The sequence below is a fragment of the Phyllobates terribilis genome, unplaced genomic scaffold, assembly GCF_046119375.1.
Source record: "Phyllobates terribilis strain yellow unplaced genomic scaffold, ASM4611937v1 Scaffold_4__5_contigs__length_816908805, whole genome shotgun sequence".
NCBI lineage: Eukaryota > Metazoa > Chordata > Amphibia > Anura > Dendrobatidae > Phyllobates > Phyllobates terribilis.
Genome location: NW_027362764.1, coordinates 702,255,212 through 702,274,406, shown reverse-complemented (window position 1 = coordinate 702,274,406; position 19,195 = coordinate 702,255,212). Strand labels below are relative to the sequence as shown.

At 43.1% G+C, this 19,195-nt stretch overlaps 1 protein-coding gene across 4 annotated transcripts in view; it reads right to left on the bottom strand.

Annotated features, from left to right (window-relative positions):
- Positions 1-18,774, bottom strand: part of VPS13B (vacuolar protein sorting 13 homolog B) — a 1,155,013-nt gene extending 1,136,239 nt beyond the window's left edge. For all 4 annotated transcript variants that reach the window (XM_073679617.1, XM_073679614.1, XM_073679615.1 and 1 more), the window contains exons 1-3: positions 18,679-18,774; positions 15,428-15,608; positions 3,689-3,832 (exon numbers count right to left, since the gene is read on the bottom strand). In XM_073679617.1, the coding sequence (XP_073535718.1) occupies positions 3,689-3,832; positions 15,428-15,574 (291 nt within the window). In that variant the 5' untranslated portion in view covers positions 15,575-15,608; positions 18,679-18,774. The remainder of the gene's footprint in view (positions 1-3,688; positions 3,833-15,427; positions 15,609-18,678) is intronic.
- Between the last annotated feature and the right edge of the window lie 421 nt (positions 18,775-19,195).

Here is a 19,195-nt window from a genome sequence, read left to right as displayed (position 1 = left end):
TTAATGTCCCTTTTCTGGTGAGGTGCCCATACTTATGCACCTGTCAAATTTTGTTTGAATGCAGATTGCACATTTTCTGTTAGTACAATAAACCTCATTTCAAGGCAGAAACATTACTGTGTCCAACAGTTATTACATATATCAAACTGAAATAGCTGCTGCAAAAACACCAATTTTTATAAAACAATAAGCTTAATAGGGGTGCCCAAACTTTTTCATATAACTGTATGATGTTTTGATCGCCTCTTATACAGACCCCTGTCTGTCATAAAAACCCATCGGCGATTTGTGACGCACTTCCGGCTGGCGAGTGTCAAATCCTTGTCTCAGTGATCGACATTACGATTTAACTAGTTAATAGCCGCTGTTAAAGGTACATGATGACTGATTAAATCAGCCACCAAGAGTGGGGAAAGATGGGGGCTCAGCGTCGGAGTATGTATCAAAGCCAGGGACACGACCTTTGACGTAAATATACGTCAAAGGTCGTGAAGGGTTTAAGCAAGCAGGATTTCTCAGCCATTGAATACAAATTTTAATAGATAAATCTTCTGTAAAGAAGTGTAGAGTGAATATAACATTTGCACATTTTACGCATAATACAGAAGCTGGAACGCAGGACAGTAAAAGATTAGAGTGTAGTTTAAGTACATGTTTACTGCAGACTCAATTTATGATATAAGATCCTGGCAAGTCAGGAACCGACCTCAGTGACAATCCAGAACACAATCTGCATCGATCAGTTTTCCAAATATTTTATTACCTGTTGAACAAGCACATATGTCTTTCCAGTTATGTCATGTTCTGACAATAATCTTTCTGGCACTGAAAAGATCATGCCACCGGATTTTGTCAATCGTTTTCTCAGACCAGTTCCCAAACATAATGCACGTTTAATAAAAAATATTTATGTCCATGCTTTTCCCCTATCACTCAAACCAATTTAAAAAGACAATAAAAAAAGGCCTCCGGGAAAAGGAAAGTACATTGGGTTTTGCTTTTTTTTTTGCTAAAAAAACAACTTAACATAAAAATATTTTATCTATGAAGAAGTAGAAGCCTACAAGACTGCAGTTACATGGAGGGAAAACCTATTACCAAATGTAATTCATCCATTATTTTACCCTCATTTTACGATCATGTATTTGAAGCCCAATAAGCAAGACCTCTTATTTAACCCCTTAAAGACCAGGGAATTTTTAGTTTTTGTGCTCTTATTTTTTACGCACTTTCATCCAAGGGCCATAACTTTTTTTTTCCCCAACATATAGACATGTGAGGGCTTGTTTATTTGCAGGAGGCGTTTTAACTTCATTTAACCATATAATTTACTGGAAAACAGTGAAAACATTTTTTTATGGATGATGAAATGGTGAAAAGAAAAAGCAATTCATTATTTTTTTTGTTTTGTTTTGCTTTCAAGATGTTAAAAATAACTGTGAATCACGATTCTCAAGGTCAGTATGATTACAGCAAAATCCAACTTGCATAAATTGTTTTTTCATTAATATGGTGAAAAAAAATTTTGTGTTCCCATTTTCTGAGACTCCTAACGTTTTCATGCTTCCTTCGATGGAGCTGTGTGGGCTTGTTTTTACCCGCAGTGAGCTGCCATTATCAGTGATATCATTCTGAAGTACACACAACATTATGATCCCTTTTTATTGCATTTTGTTTTAGGGGGGAGTGGTGACAGAAAAACTACAAATTTGGAGTTTTGATTTTTGGTTATATCGTTTACCGTATGGGTTGTTTTACATTTTGACAGAACAGACTTTTACAGAAGTGGCGATAGCAAATATATATTTTATTATTCTCTTTAATTTTTCATTTGGAATAAAGGCAGTATTCACATTTTTAGATTTTTTTTTTCCATTTACATTATTTTTAAGTTTTTTAATATCCATGGACTTGAAACGATGACTGTCAGTTCAAAATGCTCACCACACCACTAGATAAATTCCTTGAGGGGTATAGCTGCCAAAATAGGGTCACTTGTGGGGAGTTTCCACTGTTTAGGCATATCAGGGGATCTGCAAACGCAATATGGCGTCCGCTATCCCCTATAATTTTGTACTTCAAAAGTCAAATGGCGCTCCTTTCCTTCCGAGCCCTGCCATGCGCCCAAACAGTACTTTTCCACCACATCTCGGTTATCTGTGTACTCAGAAGAAATTTTACAACAAATTATCCCATCCATTTTCTCCTGTTACCCTTGTGAAAATGAAAATTTTGGGGCTAAAGCAACATTTTTATGGTAAAAATGTATTTTTCCATTTTCACGGTTCTACGTTATAACATTCTATGAAGCACCTGTGGGTTCAAGGTGCTCACCACATATCTAGATAAATTCCTTGAGGGGTGTAGTTTCCAAAATGAGGTCTCCTGTGGAGGGTTTTCACAGGAACATCAGGTGCTCTGCAAACACAACATGGCATCCACTATCTATTCCATACAATTTTGCACTCCAAAAGTCAAATGGCACTCCTTCCCTTCAGAGCCCTGCCATTCGCCCAAACAGTAGTTTCCCCCCACATATGGGGTATCGGCATACTCAGGAAAAAATTGGACAACAAATTTTATCGTTCAATTTCTTCCGTTACCCTTGTGAAAATGACAAATTTGGGACTGAAATAACATTTCTGTGTGACAAAGTAAAATTAAATTTTTTCCTTCAACATTGTTAATTCCTGTGATGCACCTAAAGGGTTAATATACTTCTTGAATGTGGTTTTGAGCACCTTGAGGGGTTCAGTTTTTAAAATGGTGTCACTTTTAGGTATTTTCTGTCACCTAGGCCTCCCAAGTCACTTCAAATGTGATGTAATCCCTAAAAAAAATTAGGTTTTGTAAATTTTGTGGGAAAAATGGAAAATTGCTGATTAACTGTTAACCCTTTTGACTGACTTGCTTCAAAAATTATGCCAAGCAGAAATATGGTAAATATGTAAATATATTGACCATTTTTTGTGGTATAACTATCTGATTTGAGGGCATAAAAATTCAAACTTGGAAAATTGCAAAATTTCAAATTTTTGTCAAATTTTCTATATTTTTTTTTATAAATAAACGTAAATCATATCAATTAAAATTTACACGTAACATGAAGTACAACATGTCACATAAAATAATCTCCGAATCACTGGGATCTGTTAAAGCGTTCCAGAGTTATTACCACATAAAGTGAAACTAATCAGATTTTAAAAATAAGGCTGTCTTTAAGGGGCTAATGATAAGTAGTTCAGTTCCAGAAGCAATAATATATTCCTACTCCCAACACTTGCAATTTCTTCCCATGCATGATGCTGATCACATGACCGTGACATAATAAAAGGAGGATAATGATCTTCGCTCCTCTTGTCCATGTAAGCAGTTCTGGGACTGACAGCACAGGCAGCTCTGTGCAGGTCCCGCTCAGTTTCCTCTTCTGTCCTGATCAAACACATCAGTGTCAGGCAGTGAGAGAGAACTGCGTACCTGAAGAGTTCTCCGGGTGACTGGGAAAAATTATGACCAAAGTGCTTTGCACCAACACTGGTTGATAACTATTATATGCACACTTTTTAGCAAGATTTTTTTCTTGAGAAAAGTCCGTCTTATAGAAAAAACATTTAGTAAATCTATACGAGGGGCAAGTTATTTACCCACAATACAAAAAAAAAAAAGAAGAGAGGCTCAAAAGGCTTACCTGTACACCATCCTTTAATTTCAGTATGCACTCCATAGTGTTGATAGTTATTACAACAGACTCTGACCCAAGCTTGGTCCATGGCACATGAATCCGTAACTCATGGATGTGACCACTGAGAAATGTGAATGGCAGCTTTAGTTCCTAAAAAGAAAAAAAAAAAATCACTGAAGGACATGTATAAATTCTAGACACAAATCTAAACTTTTGATTGTATTAGTTTGTATCCTTTTTGCTCTCAGACTGAAGCCCATTAATTATGTTAAACGAGTCCTGTGCTTCATGCTCTGTATACAGGGCATTTGGCTATGGGCCCACGATGCAGAAATGCTCCGGATATTTCCTGAGCGTTTCTGCATCTCCCCTGGCAGAAAAAAAGGATGCGGATTTTACATGCGTTTTTCTGCCAGGGACAAGCGTTTGTCAAGCATTTTTAACATGAGATTTCGCATGCTTTTGTCAAGCGCTTTTCCAAGCGATTTTAGCATCACTTGGAAAAGTGCTTGACAGTTGGTCACACTATATAAATCCATGCCGGTTGCATGGATTTATATTGTGTGATTAAATTGTGTGACCAACTTTAACATTATGCCACATTTACATTGTGTGACAATGTTCAAAAAAAAAATTAAAAACATAAAAAATAACCTTATACTCACCTTTCTGGCGGCCTCGGTCTGCTCCTGGCGTCGCTGATGGCTCCGTGGCGGGTACCGGTAATGAAGGACCTTCCATGATGTCAGCGGTCAGGTGATGGTCGCGTGACCATCAGCTGACTAAATGACATCACCAAAGGTCCTTGCAGATCACCGCTGGGAGCCAGGGAGAGTGCATCGTCGCCGGGAGGATACCGGGGGCACCGGAGAGGTGAGTATGATTATTTTTTTTTTATTTTTAACTTTATAATTCTTTTTTAACTTGTAGGTACTATGGTACCTGGGTCGGATGAGAGTCTCCTCTTCTCCAGACCCGGGTACCATCCGCGCATTGAACTGCATAACATCCACATGACTACATGTAGTCATGCGGGTCTTATGCGGTCCAATGCAAGTCAATGGCGGCGATTTAGCAGCGGAGTCGCACTAGAATTGGTCTTGTGGCGGTTTTTACCACAATGTGAATCTGCAGTGGAAATTTTCATATGATGTTCACAGGACATGTGGATTTGCATTGCAGTACATGGCAGACCTATTACAAGCGATTTTAATGTGCAGCAAAAAAACACATTAAATCTGCATCGTGTGCACATAGCCTTTCTGTTCTGCTAAAAGACAACAACTGCTCTATTCTACACAAGCAGCTACAAAGAAATGAATGTTACAGGCGGCCTGGAATCCACTTTCAGGTGTCCTGATAAGCAGATTGAAATCTGCTCTAAGTTTCAGGCTTGTCATGTGAACGTGTCCCTCCAAGTAATACACACTGAGGTCTTTGTGGCCATTTGCTGCAATCTTCACTGGCTGTTTGTCAACACAACTTCATTCTTGTACTATTGTTCCCTCCTACGAGGGACTCCCTCTCTTCGGTATGTACACTCCTCTTGATGCTGCCAATGAGCGATATTTGTACCCCGCAGATTCTACGGAGCCTTCTCTGCACTTATGCTGTCTGTGGGCATGTGATCTCCCATCTCTCTCCCTGCAGGTTCTGCTGAAGGTGCTCTTCTTTCTCTCTACACTTATGATGCCTGTGGGCATGTGTTCTCTCCTCTCTCTCCCTGCAGGTTCTGCTGAGGGCACTCTCTTTTCTCTCTACACTTATGCTGTCTGTGGGCATGTGATCTCTCCTCTCTCCCCCTGCAGGTTCTGCTGAGGACGCTCTCCTTTCTCTCTACACTTATGCTGTCTGTGGACATGTGATCTCTCCTCTCTCCCCCTGCAGGTTCTGCTGAGGACGCTCTCCTTTCTCTCTACACTTATGATGCCTGTGGACATGTGTTCTCTCCTCTCTCCCCCTGCAGGTTCTGCTGAGGGCAATCTCCTTTCTCTCTACACTTATGCTGTCTGTGGGCATGTGATCTCTCCTCTCTCCCCCTGCAGGTTCTGCTGAGGACGCTCTCCTTTCTCTCTACACTTATGCTGTCTGTGGACATGTGATCTCTCCTCTCTCCCCCTGCAGGTTCTGCTGAGGACGCTCTCCTTTCTCTCTACACTTATGATGCCTGTGGACATGTGATCTCTCCTCTCTCTCCCTGCAGGTTCTGCTGAGGGCGCTCTCCTTTCTCTCTACACTTATGCTGTCTGTGGACATGTGATCTCTCCTCTCTCCCCCTGCAGGTTCTGCTGAGGGCGCTCTTCTTTCTCTCTACACTTATGCTGTCTGTGGACATGTGATCTCTCTTCTCTCTCCCTGCAGGTTCTGCTGAGGACGCTCTCCTTTCTCTCTACACTTATGCTGTCTGTGGACATGTGATCTCTCCTCTCTCTCCCTGCAGGTTCTACTGAGGATGCTCTCCTTTCTCTCTACACTTATGCTGTCTGTGGACATGTGATCTCCCATCTCTCTCCCTGCAGGTTCTGCTGAGGACGCTCTCCTTTCTCTCTACACTTATGCTGTCTGTGGGCATGTGTTCTCTCCTCTCTCTCCCTGCAGGTTCTGCTGAGGGCGCTCTCCTTTCTCTCTACACTTATGCTGTCTGTGGGCATGTGATCTCCCATCTCTCTCCCTGCAGGTTCTGCTGAGGACGCTCTCCTTTCTCTCTACACTTATGCTGTCTGTGGACATGTGATCTCCCATCTCTCTCCCTGCAGGTTCTGCTGAGGATGCTCTCCTTTCTCTCTACACTTATGCTGTCTGTGGGCATGTGTTCTCTCCTCTCTCTCCCTGCAGGTTCTGCTGAGGGCGCTCTCCTTTCTCTCTACACTTATGCTGTCTGTGGACATGTGATCTCTCCTCTCTCCCCCTGCAGGTTCTGCTGAGGGCGCTCTTCTTTCTCTCTACACTTATGCTGTCTGTGGGCATGTGATCTCTCATCCCTCTCCCTGCAGATTCTGCTGAGGGCGCTCTCCTTTCTCTCTACACTTATGATGCCTGTGGGCATGTGTTCTCTCCTCTCTCTCCCTGCAGGTTCTGCTGAGGGCGCTCTCCTTTCTCTCTGCACTTATGCTGCCTGAGGACATGTGATCTCCCATCTCTCTCCCTGCAGGTTCTGCTGAGGGCACTCTCCTTTCTCTCTACACTTATGCTGTCTGTGGGCATGTGATCTCTCCTCTCTCTCCCTGCAGGTTCTGCTGAAGGTGCTCTTCTTTCTCTCTACACTTATGCTGTCTGTGGGCATGTGATCTCTCATCCCTCTCCCTGCAGATTCTGCTGAGGGCGCTCTCCTTTCTCTCTACACTTATGATGCCTGTGGGCATGTGTTCTCTCCTCTCTCTCCCTGCAGGTTCTGCTGAGGGCAATCTCCTTTCTCTCTACACTTATGCTGTCTGTGGGCATGTGATCTCTCCTCTCTCCCCCTGCAGGTTCTGCTGAGGGCACTCTCCTTTCTCTCTACACTTATGATGCCTGTGGGCATGTGTTCTCTCCTCTCTCTCCCTGCAGGTTCTGCTGAGGGCGCTCTCCTTTCTCTCTACACTTATGATGCCTGTGGGCATGTGATCTCTCCTCTCTCCCCCTGCAGGTTCTGCTGAGGGCACTCTCCTTTCTCTCTACACTTATGCTGTCTGTGGGCATGTGATCTCTCCTCTCTCCCCCTGCAGGTTCTGCTGAGGGCGCTCTCCTTTCTCTCTACACTTATGATGCCTGTGGGCATGTGTTCTCTCCTTTCTCTCCCTGCAGGTTCTGCTGAGGGCGCTCTCCTTTCTCTCTACACTTATGCTGTCTGTGGACATGTGATCTCTCCTCTCTCCCCCTGCAGGTTCTGCTGAGGGCGCTCTTCTTTCTCTCTACACTTATGCTGTCTGTGGGCATGTGATCTCCCATCTCTCTCCCTGCAGGTTCTGCTGAGGACGCTCTCCTTTCTCTCTACACTTATGCTGTCTGTGGACATGTGATCTCTCCTCTCTCCCCCTGCAGGTTCTGCTGAGGACGCTCTCCTTTCTCTCTACACTTATGCTGTCTGTGGACATGTGATCTCTCCTCTCTCCCCGCAGGTTCTGCTGAGGACGCTCTCCTTTCTCTCTACACTTATGCTGTCTGTGGGCATGTGATCTCTCATCCCTCTCCCTGCAGGTTCTGCTGAGGACGCTCTCCTTTCTCTCTACACTTATGCTGTCTGTGGACATGTGATCTCTCCTCTCTCCCCGCAGGTTCTGCTGAGGACGCTCTCCTTTCTCTCTACACTTATGCTGTCTGTGGGCATGTGTTCTCTCATCCCTCTCCCTGCAGGTTCTGCTGAGGACGCTCTTCTTTCTCTCTACACTTATGCTGTCTGTGGGCATGTGATCTCTCATCCCTCTCCCTGCAGGTTCTGCTGAGGACGCTCTCCTTTCTCTCTACACTTATGCTGTCTGTGGACATGTGATCTCTCCTCTCTCCCCGCAGGTTCTGCTGAGGACGCTCTCCTTTCTCTCTACACTTATGCTGTCTGTGGGCATGTGTTCTCTCATCCCTCTCCCTGCAGGTTCTGCTGAGGACGCTCTTCTTTCTCTCTACACTTATGCTGTCTGTGGGCATGTGATCTCTCCTCTCTCTCCCTGCAGGGTCTGCTGAGGGCGCTCTCCTTTCTCTCTACACTTATGCTGTCTGTGGGCATGTGTTCTCTCCTCTCTCTCCCTGCAGATTCTGCTGAGGGCGCTCTCCTTTCTCTCTACACTTATGCTGTCTGTGGACATGTGATCTCTCCTCTCTCCCCCTGCAGGTTCTGCTGAGGGCACTCTCCTTTCTCTCTACACTTATGCTGTCTGTGGACATGTGATCTCTCCTCTCTCCCCCTGCAGGTTCTGCTGAGGACGCTCTTCTTTCTCTCTACACTTATGCTGTCTGTGGGCATGTGATCTCTCCTCTCTCTCCCTGCAGGGTCTGCTGAGGGCGCTCTCCTTTCTCTCTACACTTATGCTGTCTGTGGGCATGTGTTCTCTCCTCTCTCTCCCTGCAGATTCTGCTGAGGGCGCTCTCCTTTCTCTCTACACTTATGCTGTCTGTGGACATGTGATCTCTCCTCTCTCCCCCTGCAGGTTCTGCTGAGGGCACTCTCCTTTCTCTCTACACTTATGCTGTCTGTGGACATGTGATCTCTCCTCTCTCCCCCTGCAGGTTCTGCTGAGGACGCCCTCCTTTCTCTCTACACTTATGCTGTCTGTGGGCATGTGTTCTCTCCTCTCTCTCCCTGCAGATTCTGCTGAGGGCGCTCTCCTTTCTCTCTACACTTATGCTGTCTGTGGACATGTGTTCTCTCCTCTCTCTCCCTGCAGGTTCTGCTGAGGGCACTCTCCTTTCTCTCTACACTTATGCTGTCTGTGGACATGTGATCTCTCCTCTCTCCCCCTGCAGGTTCTGCTGAGGACGCTCTCCTTTCTCTCTACACTTATGCTGTCTGTGGGCATGTGTTCTCTCCTCTCTCTCCCTGCAGATTCTGCTGAGGGCGCTCTCCTTTCTCTCTACACTTATGCTGTCTGTGGACATGTGATCTCTCCTCTCTCTCCCTGCAGGTTCTGCTGAGGGCACTCTCCTTTCTCTCTACACTTATGATGCCTGTGGGCATGTGATCTCTCCTCTCTCCCCCTGCAGGTTCTGCTGAGGGCACTCTCCTTTCTCTCTACACTTATGCTGTCTGTGGACATGTGATCTCTCCTCTCTCCCCCTGCAGGTTCTGCTGAGGGCGCTCTCCTTTCTCTCTACACTTATGCTGTCTGTGGACATGTGATCTCTCCTCTCTCTCCCTGCAGGTTCTGCTGAGGGCACTCTCCTTTCTCTCTACACTTATGATGCCTGTGGACATGTGTTCTCTCCTCTCTCCCCCTGCAGGTTCTGCTGAGGGCACTCTCCTTTCTCTCTACACTTATGCTGTCTGTGGACATGTGATCTCTCATCCCTCTCCCTGCAGATTCTGCTGAGGGCACTCTCCTTTCTCTCTACACTTATGCTGTCTGTGGACATGTGATCTCTCCTCTCTCCCCCTGCAGGTTCTGCTGAGGGCACTCTCCTTTCTCTCTACACTTATGCTGTCTGTGGACATGTGATCTCTCCTCTCTCCCCCTGCAGGTTCTGCTGAGGGCACTCTCCTTTCTCTCTACACTTATGCTGTCTGTGGACATGTGATCTCTCCTCTCTCCCCCTGCAGGTTCTGCTGAGGGCACTCTCCTTTCTCTCTACACTTATGCTGTCTGTGGACATGTGATCTCTCCCCTCTCTCCCTGCAGGTTCTGCTGAGGACGCTCTCCTTTCTCTCTACACTTATGCTGTCTGTGGACATGTGTTCTCTCCTCTCTCTCCCTGCAGGGTCTGCTGAGGGCGCTCTCCTTTCTCTCTACACTTATGCTGTCTGTGGGCATGTGTTCTCTCCTCTCTCTCCCTGCAGATTCTGCTGAGGGCGCTCTCCTTTCTCTCTACACTTATGCTGTCTGTGGACATGTGATCTCTCCTCTCTCCCCCTGCAGGTTCTGCTGAGGGCACTCTCCTTTCTCTCTACACTTATGCTGTCTGTGGACATGTGATCTCTCCTCTCTCCCCCTGCAGGTTCTGCTGAGGACGCCCTCCTTTCTCTCTACACTTATGCTGTCTGTGGGCATGTGTTCTCTCCTCTCTCTCCCTGCAGATTCTGCTGAGGGCGCTCTCCTTTCTCTCTACACTTATGCTGTCTGTGGACATGTGTTCTCTCCTCTCTCTCCCTGCAGGTTCTGCTGAGGGCACTCTCCTTTCTCTCTACACTTATGATGCCTGTGGGCATGTGTTCTCTCTTCTCTCTCCCTGCAGGTTCTGCTGAGGGCGCTCTTCTTTCTTTCTACACTTATGCTGTCTGTGGACATGTGATCTCTCCTCTCTCTCCCTGCAGGTTCTGCTGAGGGCGCTCTCCTTTCTCTCTACACTTATGATGCCTGTGGGCATGTGTTCTCTCTTCTCTCTCCCTGCAGGTTCTGCTGAGGGTGCTCTCCTTTCTCTCTACACTTATGCTGTCTGTGGACATGTGATCTCTCCTCTCTCTCCCTGCAGGTTCTGCTGAGGGCACTCTCCTTTCTCTCTACACTTATGATGCCTGTGGGCATGTGATCTCTCCTCTCTCTCCCTGCAGGTTCTGCTGAGGACGCTCTCCTTTCTCTCTACACTTATGCTGTCTGTGGGCATGTGATCTCTCCTCTCTCTCCCTGCAGGTTCTGCTGAGGGCGCTCTCCTTTCTCTCTACACTTATGATGCCTGTGGGCATGTGTTCTCTCCTCTCTCTCCCTGCAGATTCTGCTGAGGGCGCTCTCCTTTCTCTCTACACTTATGCTGTCTGTGGACATGTGATCTCTCCTCTCTCCCCCTGCAGATTCTGCTGAGGGCACTCTCCTTTCTCTCTACACTTATGATGCCTGTGGGCATGTGATCTCTCCTCTCTACCCCTGCAGATTCTGCTGAGGGCGCTCTCCTTTCTCTCTACACTTATGCTGTCTGTGGACATGTGATCTCTCCTCTCTCCCCCTGCAGGTTCTGCTGAGGGCACTCTCCTTTCTCTCTACACTTATGCTGTCTGTGGACATGTGATCTCTCCCTGCAGATTCTGCTGAGGGCGCTCTTCACTCTGATGCTATTTGTGTGATCTCCTCCGCAGACATTGTGCACTACGCTCACTTCCTAGAGGTAGCCTTAAACATTAGACTTAGGTTGGCTGTACCAGCTAACCATCTAATGTCATTTACATTTTTGGCCTATATTGGGGGGAAAACTTGATTAAGCACGCTGCTCTCAAGAAAGATAAGTGAATTTCTAAAATGTCTGGCAGCTGCCGAGCCCATAAAATCCATTAATTTTATTACAAGCTTTTTATTATTTTGCCTTTTAAAAAGAGAACAAAAAACACACAAATATGGTGGTTTTCTTATAGGGAAGCCCATAGGAAAAAGGCATGGAAAGGAAACAAACACCTGCAGTTTGGGAAAACACCAGTGACCTAAAAAAAAAAGAAGAAAAGCTAAAAATACAAAAAAAAAACTGTAGTGAATTTAATATTTTCCTATTGACGTACAGACATCTGGCTAGTGTTTTTTGCTTAAAAGTTAAAAAAAAAAGGAATAATTGCTGAAAAAAGTGTGAGTGATTGTGTGTGTATCCACCCTAAAAAAAAAAAAAAAAAAAAGTAGAAACTAACAATATTTATAATTGTCCTAGAAACAAAAGTTTTTATTTTAAAGAAATGTCCAAGTTCTGATCAGAGAAACATTCGATCTGCAGTCCTGGAGCTCGGACAATAGATGAGAAACATAATTAACACTGATGAGCACTAAGTTTATGATAACAATAATATTCTCCTTTGAATAAAACTTGTGGATCTCAGAAATAAGATTTGTACGCGTTTCACTGTGGAGATTTACTTTGGCAACCACACAGCATAATCCTTACTAAAAATGTTATGTCTACTACCTTATCTAAAACATTTGAGAAGTCCAATTTCCCTCCTCCTTCCTAAAATAATACACATCTGATACTTGACACTACGCGCAGTGCTCTGCGCTCTCTGTTCGTGTTCCAGCATGTTCTAATCTTATTTTCTAGACAATCTGTGTACAGTCATTATAGGTCTGGGCTTTGGGAGAAGGTAAAAAAAAAAAAAAAAAACATGAAAAATCATCTCATTACATTTACGCTAACACTAGGCACAAGCAGAGGTCAAAATCTGTTACGATCCAATGAACGGAAACATAATCCATTTTTGCTTTCCTCTTGACATATATTGGGGTCTGTCAGGTTTCCAGTGATTTTTCCCGGAGCACACTACATTATTCTGACGGTGGTAACAGATGAAGCAAAAACATGTCAAGTTAGGTATAACCAGCTTAAAAGGGGCTGTCAGGATTCTCCAGTGCCAGGAACTGGTGGGTGTGTGACCGCAATTATGCTGTTTGTATACATGCGGTCACATGCCGACTAGACGTGTGCAGCCTTGCTCAATACAAGTGAAGTGAGTGAGGTCGGAAAAGTCTAGTATGAATGTGTAAGTATGCAAAAAAAAAACAGATACCATATTGACAGCATCAGTATGGCTTTTTATTTTTGCATCTTTGTGGAAAAAAATAAACTTAATTACTATCTGCAGCAATTCTTGTTCACACTGATGATGCATCTATGTGGAAAAATGTTCATCTAAATCATGCCATTGACTTATACTGGTCCATTTTCTGGCTTTTTCACAAGCAGAAAAATTCTCATATGACATTGAGCATGATTCTCATTCAGAAAGCACGGACGCCCAGTGTCTAATATCAGAGACTTCTATTTCTAATTTTATTTTTAACTATTGGCATGCTTTAGTTAAAAATAATAAAATCTCCCACTCCTGCTCCAGAGCCAGTTCTCTGTTGCTGCTCTAGACTCAGGTTGACAGGCTGAAGACATGTCATCATGACTGCTGCACACATGACCGCAGCAGCCAATCACTGAGCTCAGCAGCTTGGGCTGTCTACTTATCTCCATCAATGGTGACAGCATTCTCTTCTTTTCGCTACCTTCAGACACATTTAATTTTAGTCCACGTGCCGTCCGTGTACACAAGAGTCAGAACACCGACAAATGTAGGTCAATATACTAGTGCACAACAAGATATTTTCCACATGGATCACATTCATTTTATGGTAGGTGAGAAAGTGCTCCTTTGATTGCACCTTATGGGATACTGCCCTTGCCCCAATCGTGATCCAGATGAGAAAACGGAGCCGCACACGAATGCCATCAGCTCTGCAATTTGCGGATTCAACTGGCCCATGAATAGTCAGGTTCCTATGAAAATAATCTCACTGTTTAAAAACTTCTGCAGGAGCAGAGGTGTATATACCAGAAGTAGAACTGTAGCCCCCTACTCTAGTGCCAAAAAAAAAAAAAAAGAATATTAGAGGCCATCAAACTATGTTTTCATCGCTGAACCCCTTTAAGGGAACATGTTTTTCCTTTGTAAACTGGTGCTAGGATGAGGAAAGGAGATTACAGCTTCTGGCTGAATTGTAAAAAAAAGCTATCCAAATGTATTCAAAAGTTAAAAATTCCACGTTAAACAAATGGGGAGCAAGGACACAGATGGCGACGCCTTTCAAACGCAAGCGGCATTCTTTAAGGCCTTGAGGATGACTGTCGCTTGGGTTCGAAAAGTGTCGCCATGTGTTTCCTTGCTCCCCATTTACATGTTTCTTCTTAAAATGAAGCAATGATTTTCATCCACATGGCATTCCCTATGCACTAAAATGACGGCCATACAAGGTCTGAAAGTCCGTTTTATTTACTTTATTTTTTTACATTCACAATTTTAAAAAAAATGGATCCATGAAATACAGATATGATATGGACAGTGTCTGCATGGTCTTTTTTGCATCTTTGCCAAGGTCTTGAGAAAGAACATCGCTTGCGTTCGAAACGTGTCACCATGTGTTAACCTGCTTCCCATTTAACATGAAATTTTTAATGTTTGACTAAATTTAGATAACTTTTTTTACCATTCAACCAGAAGCAGGAATCTCCTTTCCTCTTCCTAGCACCAGTTTAAAACATGTTCCCTTAAATGGGTTCAGTGATGAAAACATACATTCTATGGCCTCTAATATGCTTTTTCTTGGGGGGGGGTCACAAGAGGAGGGGGCTAGAGTTCTCCTTATAGTATACTCCCCTGCTCCTGCAAGGCCTTGAGGAAGAATGCCGCTTGCGTTTTCAAAACGCGTCGCCATGTGTTTCCCTGCTCCCCTACCATTGAATTTTTAATGTTTGAATACATTTTGGATAACTTCTTTACAATTCAACTAGAAGCTGGAATATGCTTTCCCGTTCCTGTTCTCCACGCTTGTCAGATGGTTATTCCGTGCATTCTGGACTTCTATAGTGAGATGGCTCATCACTAATATTTTAAACTGCTGCTACCAAGTTATTAAAGACGTTCTCCGTTCAGTTTTTAATTTTGACAGCGGTAAGCAATGATGGTAAAACAATACTAAAAGGCATTCCTGCTGTGCATTCCTGCTGTGTATTCCTGCTGTGTATTCCTGCTGTGTATTCCTGCTGTGCAAGCTTCAGAGCCACCACTGACTGTCTTTGACAGATCTGAAACAATGACATCACTGCCGACCAGAAACCTGTCGATATTGCTATACCACCATGGCTTGCCACTGACAAATTTAAACCATTGAGTTGAGAACCCCTCTAATTTTTTTTTTACATTTGTACAAGCCCTCTGTAATACTCCTGCTGCCTCATGTACCTTTAATAAAGAAAAAAAAAACTGATTGAAATTGGCTTGCATGGTAAGGTATTGAGAACGGATTGATCCCATGAGCATCTACCATGCACAGCGCCCCCTTTGCCTCTGAAAAGACACACATTTATGCAGTTGATCTGGGTCAAATGCAAATTATCACTAAATAATACCCTCAATCAATCAGAGAAATCGGCAGTCATCATTTCTGGGGCTGCGTGAGTGACCTAATGGAAGACAAGTTCCCTTTCATAACTTCTAACATTATCATAATTTACAGCAGATGCTACATTATTCCTCCTGTAATAATTGAAAACACTATTTCTAATATACAGTTACAGTCCATCAAAATTCTATTTTATCTGTTATCAAAACAGCAAGAAATGTCCTAATGGACGAGTTATGTGAAGCGAATACAAAATCAGACAACGTACCTGTTCAAGAACATCAAGTTTTAATTCCAGTTTACTAAGAACCACATCTCCGCCCCAAAGAGAGAGTTGAAGGTCCGAAGGCTTCAGATTCTTGATGTATCGATTCACGTAGCTCATTAAAATCGGAGTCACGTAGGACTCCAACATTGTTGAACACTTCCGGGAGTGAAAGTCTTCTTACCTGCAATTAGTGAAAGAATAAAATAATGATTTTTAGTACTTTGATAATAGGGTATGTCTTTAATGTAAATATTGCTTCCCAACACCTCGTAGTAGGCAGAGTATAGACTGCTGCAAAACATATGTTTTTGTGTTTCAATTCATCAAAATCTTACAATCTGTGTTTGCGGTCAGTGAACGGCTACATGTTTCAATTGTGGTAATTAAAAACTGTATGGACCTAACTTTTACAGAAGAGTTTGCTGTCAAAGAATTTAGTCACGTTAATCCTCCTTGCGTAACTAAACTGCATACCGCCCCCACAAAAAAAAAATTAGACCAAGAGCTGTATGAATAATAGCAGGTCACACTGGTAGGTATTGTGAAAAATAAATACAATTGATGAAAATCATATTGTCTTACCCTGATAAGTGGTCAGAATTAGTCCCTGCCTCCTGTAAGCAAAAGACTCCGGCCAACGAAAATAATATTGGAACCACACAGCATAAAGTGAAAGCATGTAGTGTAACAAATATGCGTATATAAAAGCTGATACAACAAATCAGAAAATATATAAAGTCCACCATCGGGTAACGTGTTGGCCCATGAGGAAGGCACAGGGGATGAGGGAATACACGTGGAGAGATACAGATGCCCTTCTTCTCCTGAGTGTCTCTAGTCTTGTGGTATTTATTTCTTGCACTAACACACTTTATTGCCTGTTGTTGGATTTTATAATATTTCAGATTCTGATACGTCAACTTTAATATATGCGTATGCCATGTTACACTACATAATTGCACTGTGACAACTATATTTTTGTGTTGACCAGGAACCTTTCTTCACAGGAGGTAAAGGGTCATTCTAACCACTTATAGTGGCACTAAAGTAAAGTATATCAATAGGGGACCATATTCATATAGAACCTTATCATTGCAAGCCAGTTTGACTTCTGCATGTAGCACAATGGGGCTTACTGAGTGTTTTTAACCATTTATGTGGTTTCTTTGTGGTTTCCATTAAAGTATTAATAAAATTGTATTTTTCAGGATTTCTACTAGTATGCACTGCTGTTACACGTATAAATCTTGGTCTGTTCCTTTGGGAAGGGGATAAAAAAAAATTAATTTCAGCTCACCCTTCTATGAGGCAAAATCCACGTTCTGACGAGACAGATGGTGCATAGAATGGAGCAGACAGGTGATCCCAAAGAATGTAGAAGAAATGTATTCAGCACTTATCTCAAGGTTCAATAAAAAATTGCCATAAATTAGATTTATTAAAAATCAAAAGTACAAACATGTAAAAAAAAAAAAAAAAAGACACGTTTGTATACGGTTTCTCATTTCAAGCCCTAATTGATGGGTTCGTAATCATAAAATAAAAATGTAAAAAAAAAAACAACACGTGTAGACTATTACATGTTTCAAACCCTTGCCCATGGGTTCTTAATCAAAAATATAAAAAGTACAAGTGTGTAGACTGCTACGCGCTTCAAGTTTAGTCCATGGGATCCTAATCAGAAAGTACAAAAATGTAAAAAAAAATACAAGTGTAGATCGTTACGTGTTTCAAACCCTACTAGATTGGGTTCTTAATCATAAGGTACAAAAATGTAAAAAAAATAAATACACTTGTTTGTAGACTGTTACGCATTTCAAACACGAGTCCATGGGTTCCTAATCATGAAGAACCCATGAACGAAGGTTTGAGATGCGCAAGTATCTACCCATCTGTATTATTTTTTTACATTTTTTGTATTGTTTATGTTTAATGAACTTAATAAATGGTAATTTTATACTGAACCTTGGGATAACAGCTGGATATATCTTTTCTCTGTTTTTTTCTGGGGTATATGGCAAATATGAATACACACTTAGGGTATGTTCATACTGTTTTTTTTCCAGCTGTCAAAACGTCTGTTTTTTTTAAAACAGAAGACCTTTCAGGAAGGCTCCTTTTCTGTGGAGTTTTGTAAACCTAAAGATTCTATTTTTAACACTTTTTTTTTTTTTTTTTATTGTTTTCTAAGATTTTTTTCCAGTGTTTGGTTCCACTACCATTATTTGAGCACAGTGGCTCAATGGTTGACACCGCAGCGCTGGAATCCTGGTTTCAAATCCCACCAAGGACAACATCTGCAAAGAGTTTGTATGTTCTCCACATGTTTGTGTGGGTTTCCTCCCACACTCCAAAAACATACTGATAGGGAATGCAGATTGTGAGCCCCAATGGGGATAAATTGTCAAAATTGCAAAGCGCTGTGGAATATGTTGGCGCTATATAAATAAAAAAGATTCTTTTAATTATTATTTGTACATTTTGTGGGGAGAGTTTATCTTTCCTTGAAATTTTTTTTTGCAGCCTTTGGATTGGACACTGGCTACTTTGGAGAAAATTCCATCAGGAACGGCTTCCCAAAAACAACATGCGCTTTCTTTCTTTATTTTTCTCCATTAGGCATTTTTCAAAACCTCTTCAGGAAAATAATAATGCTCTAAAAACTCATATACATGACCAGCAAAGTGGATTTCCCATAGAAGTGAATAGGAAAGAGTTTCCCAAGTGAAGCAGGTTTTAAGGAGTGGATCTGTTCCAAAATAACCTGTGTGAACACTGCCTTACACAGAAAATCCTGCCTGGAGCAGCCCATTGATTCTCATGGCTTTACCAGTACAACACACTATGATATTTCAGTGCATTTCTTATGGGGAAGAGTTGGGCGTGACATGCTGTATATAACTGTGTAATATTGGTGCAGCCACAAGACACTTCATTTATTCCCATCCTGTACATGGCTCTAATTTGTGTATAGGAGCTGACAGCCCTTAGTTATAAGGAGCTGCGCAGTGCAGAGGATTTCAGGCTGACAGGACTAAGCAGCTGCGCAGTGCAGAGGATTTCAGGCTGACAGGACTAAGCAGCTGCGCAGTGCAGAGGATTTCAGCTTGACAAGACGCGCTGGGCTCTGTCGTGCAGTAACTAGCTTCCTTTACACAGCAGCCTAGAGGAGGTGACCCTGATTATATCCCCACTTTAGCCATGCTATGAGCTCTGAGGCATGGCAGTAACGTGTCAGTTAGAAAACTTACACCGGACACCGGCCGCTGCCACCCGCTCCCGGCACTTCCACTGCCATCTACCCGTACTTCCGGGTATGTGGAGAAGACCGGATGTGACGTCATATAAACATACAGCCGCGCAGCCGGAACTTGAATCCGGGTTATGTGACGTGAAGTCGCTGCCAATCAGGTGGAGGGGCATGGAATGGGGCGGGGTTAGAAGGAATGGGACGGGGTTAGAGCGGCTCTTCCTTTATTAGTTCCGCGTACACATTGCATAGATCGGTCTGCTCTCCTCCAAGCTGCGGCTTTCCGGCTACACTGACACTACAGCTGATTGCCTGAGGCATTCTGGGAGTTGTAGTTTTACCGTAATTAGAGAGCCACAGGTTGGACAATAGTGACATGCAGTAACGTTATAGGAAGAAGGCTTTGATCTGGATAAAGGGTTTTTTTTAGCAAGAAAAAATAGAAAAAAATCCATCCTTAAAATTATGTAATTTATTCAAAATATATTAAAATCCCCAAAAATCCTCTGAAACTATCA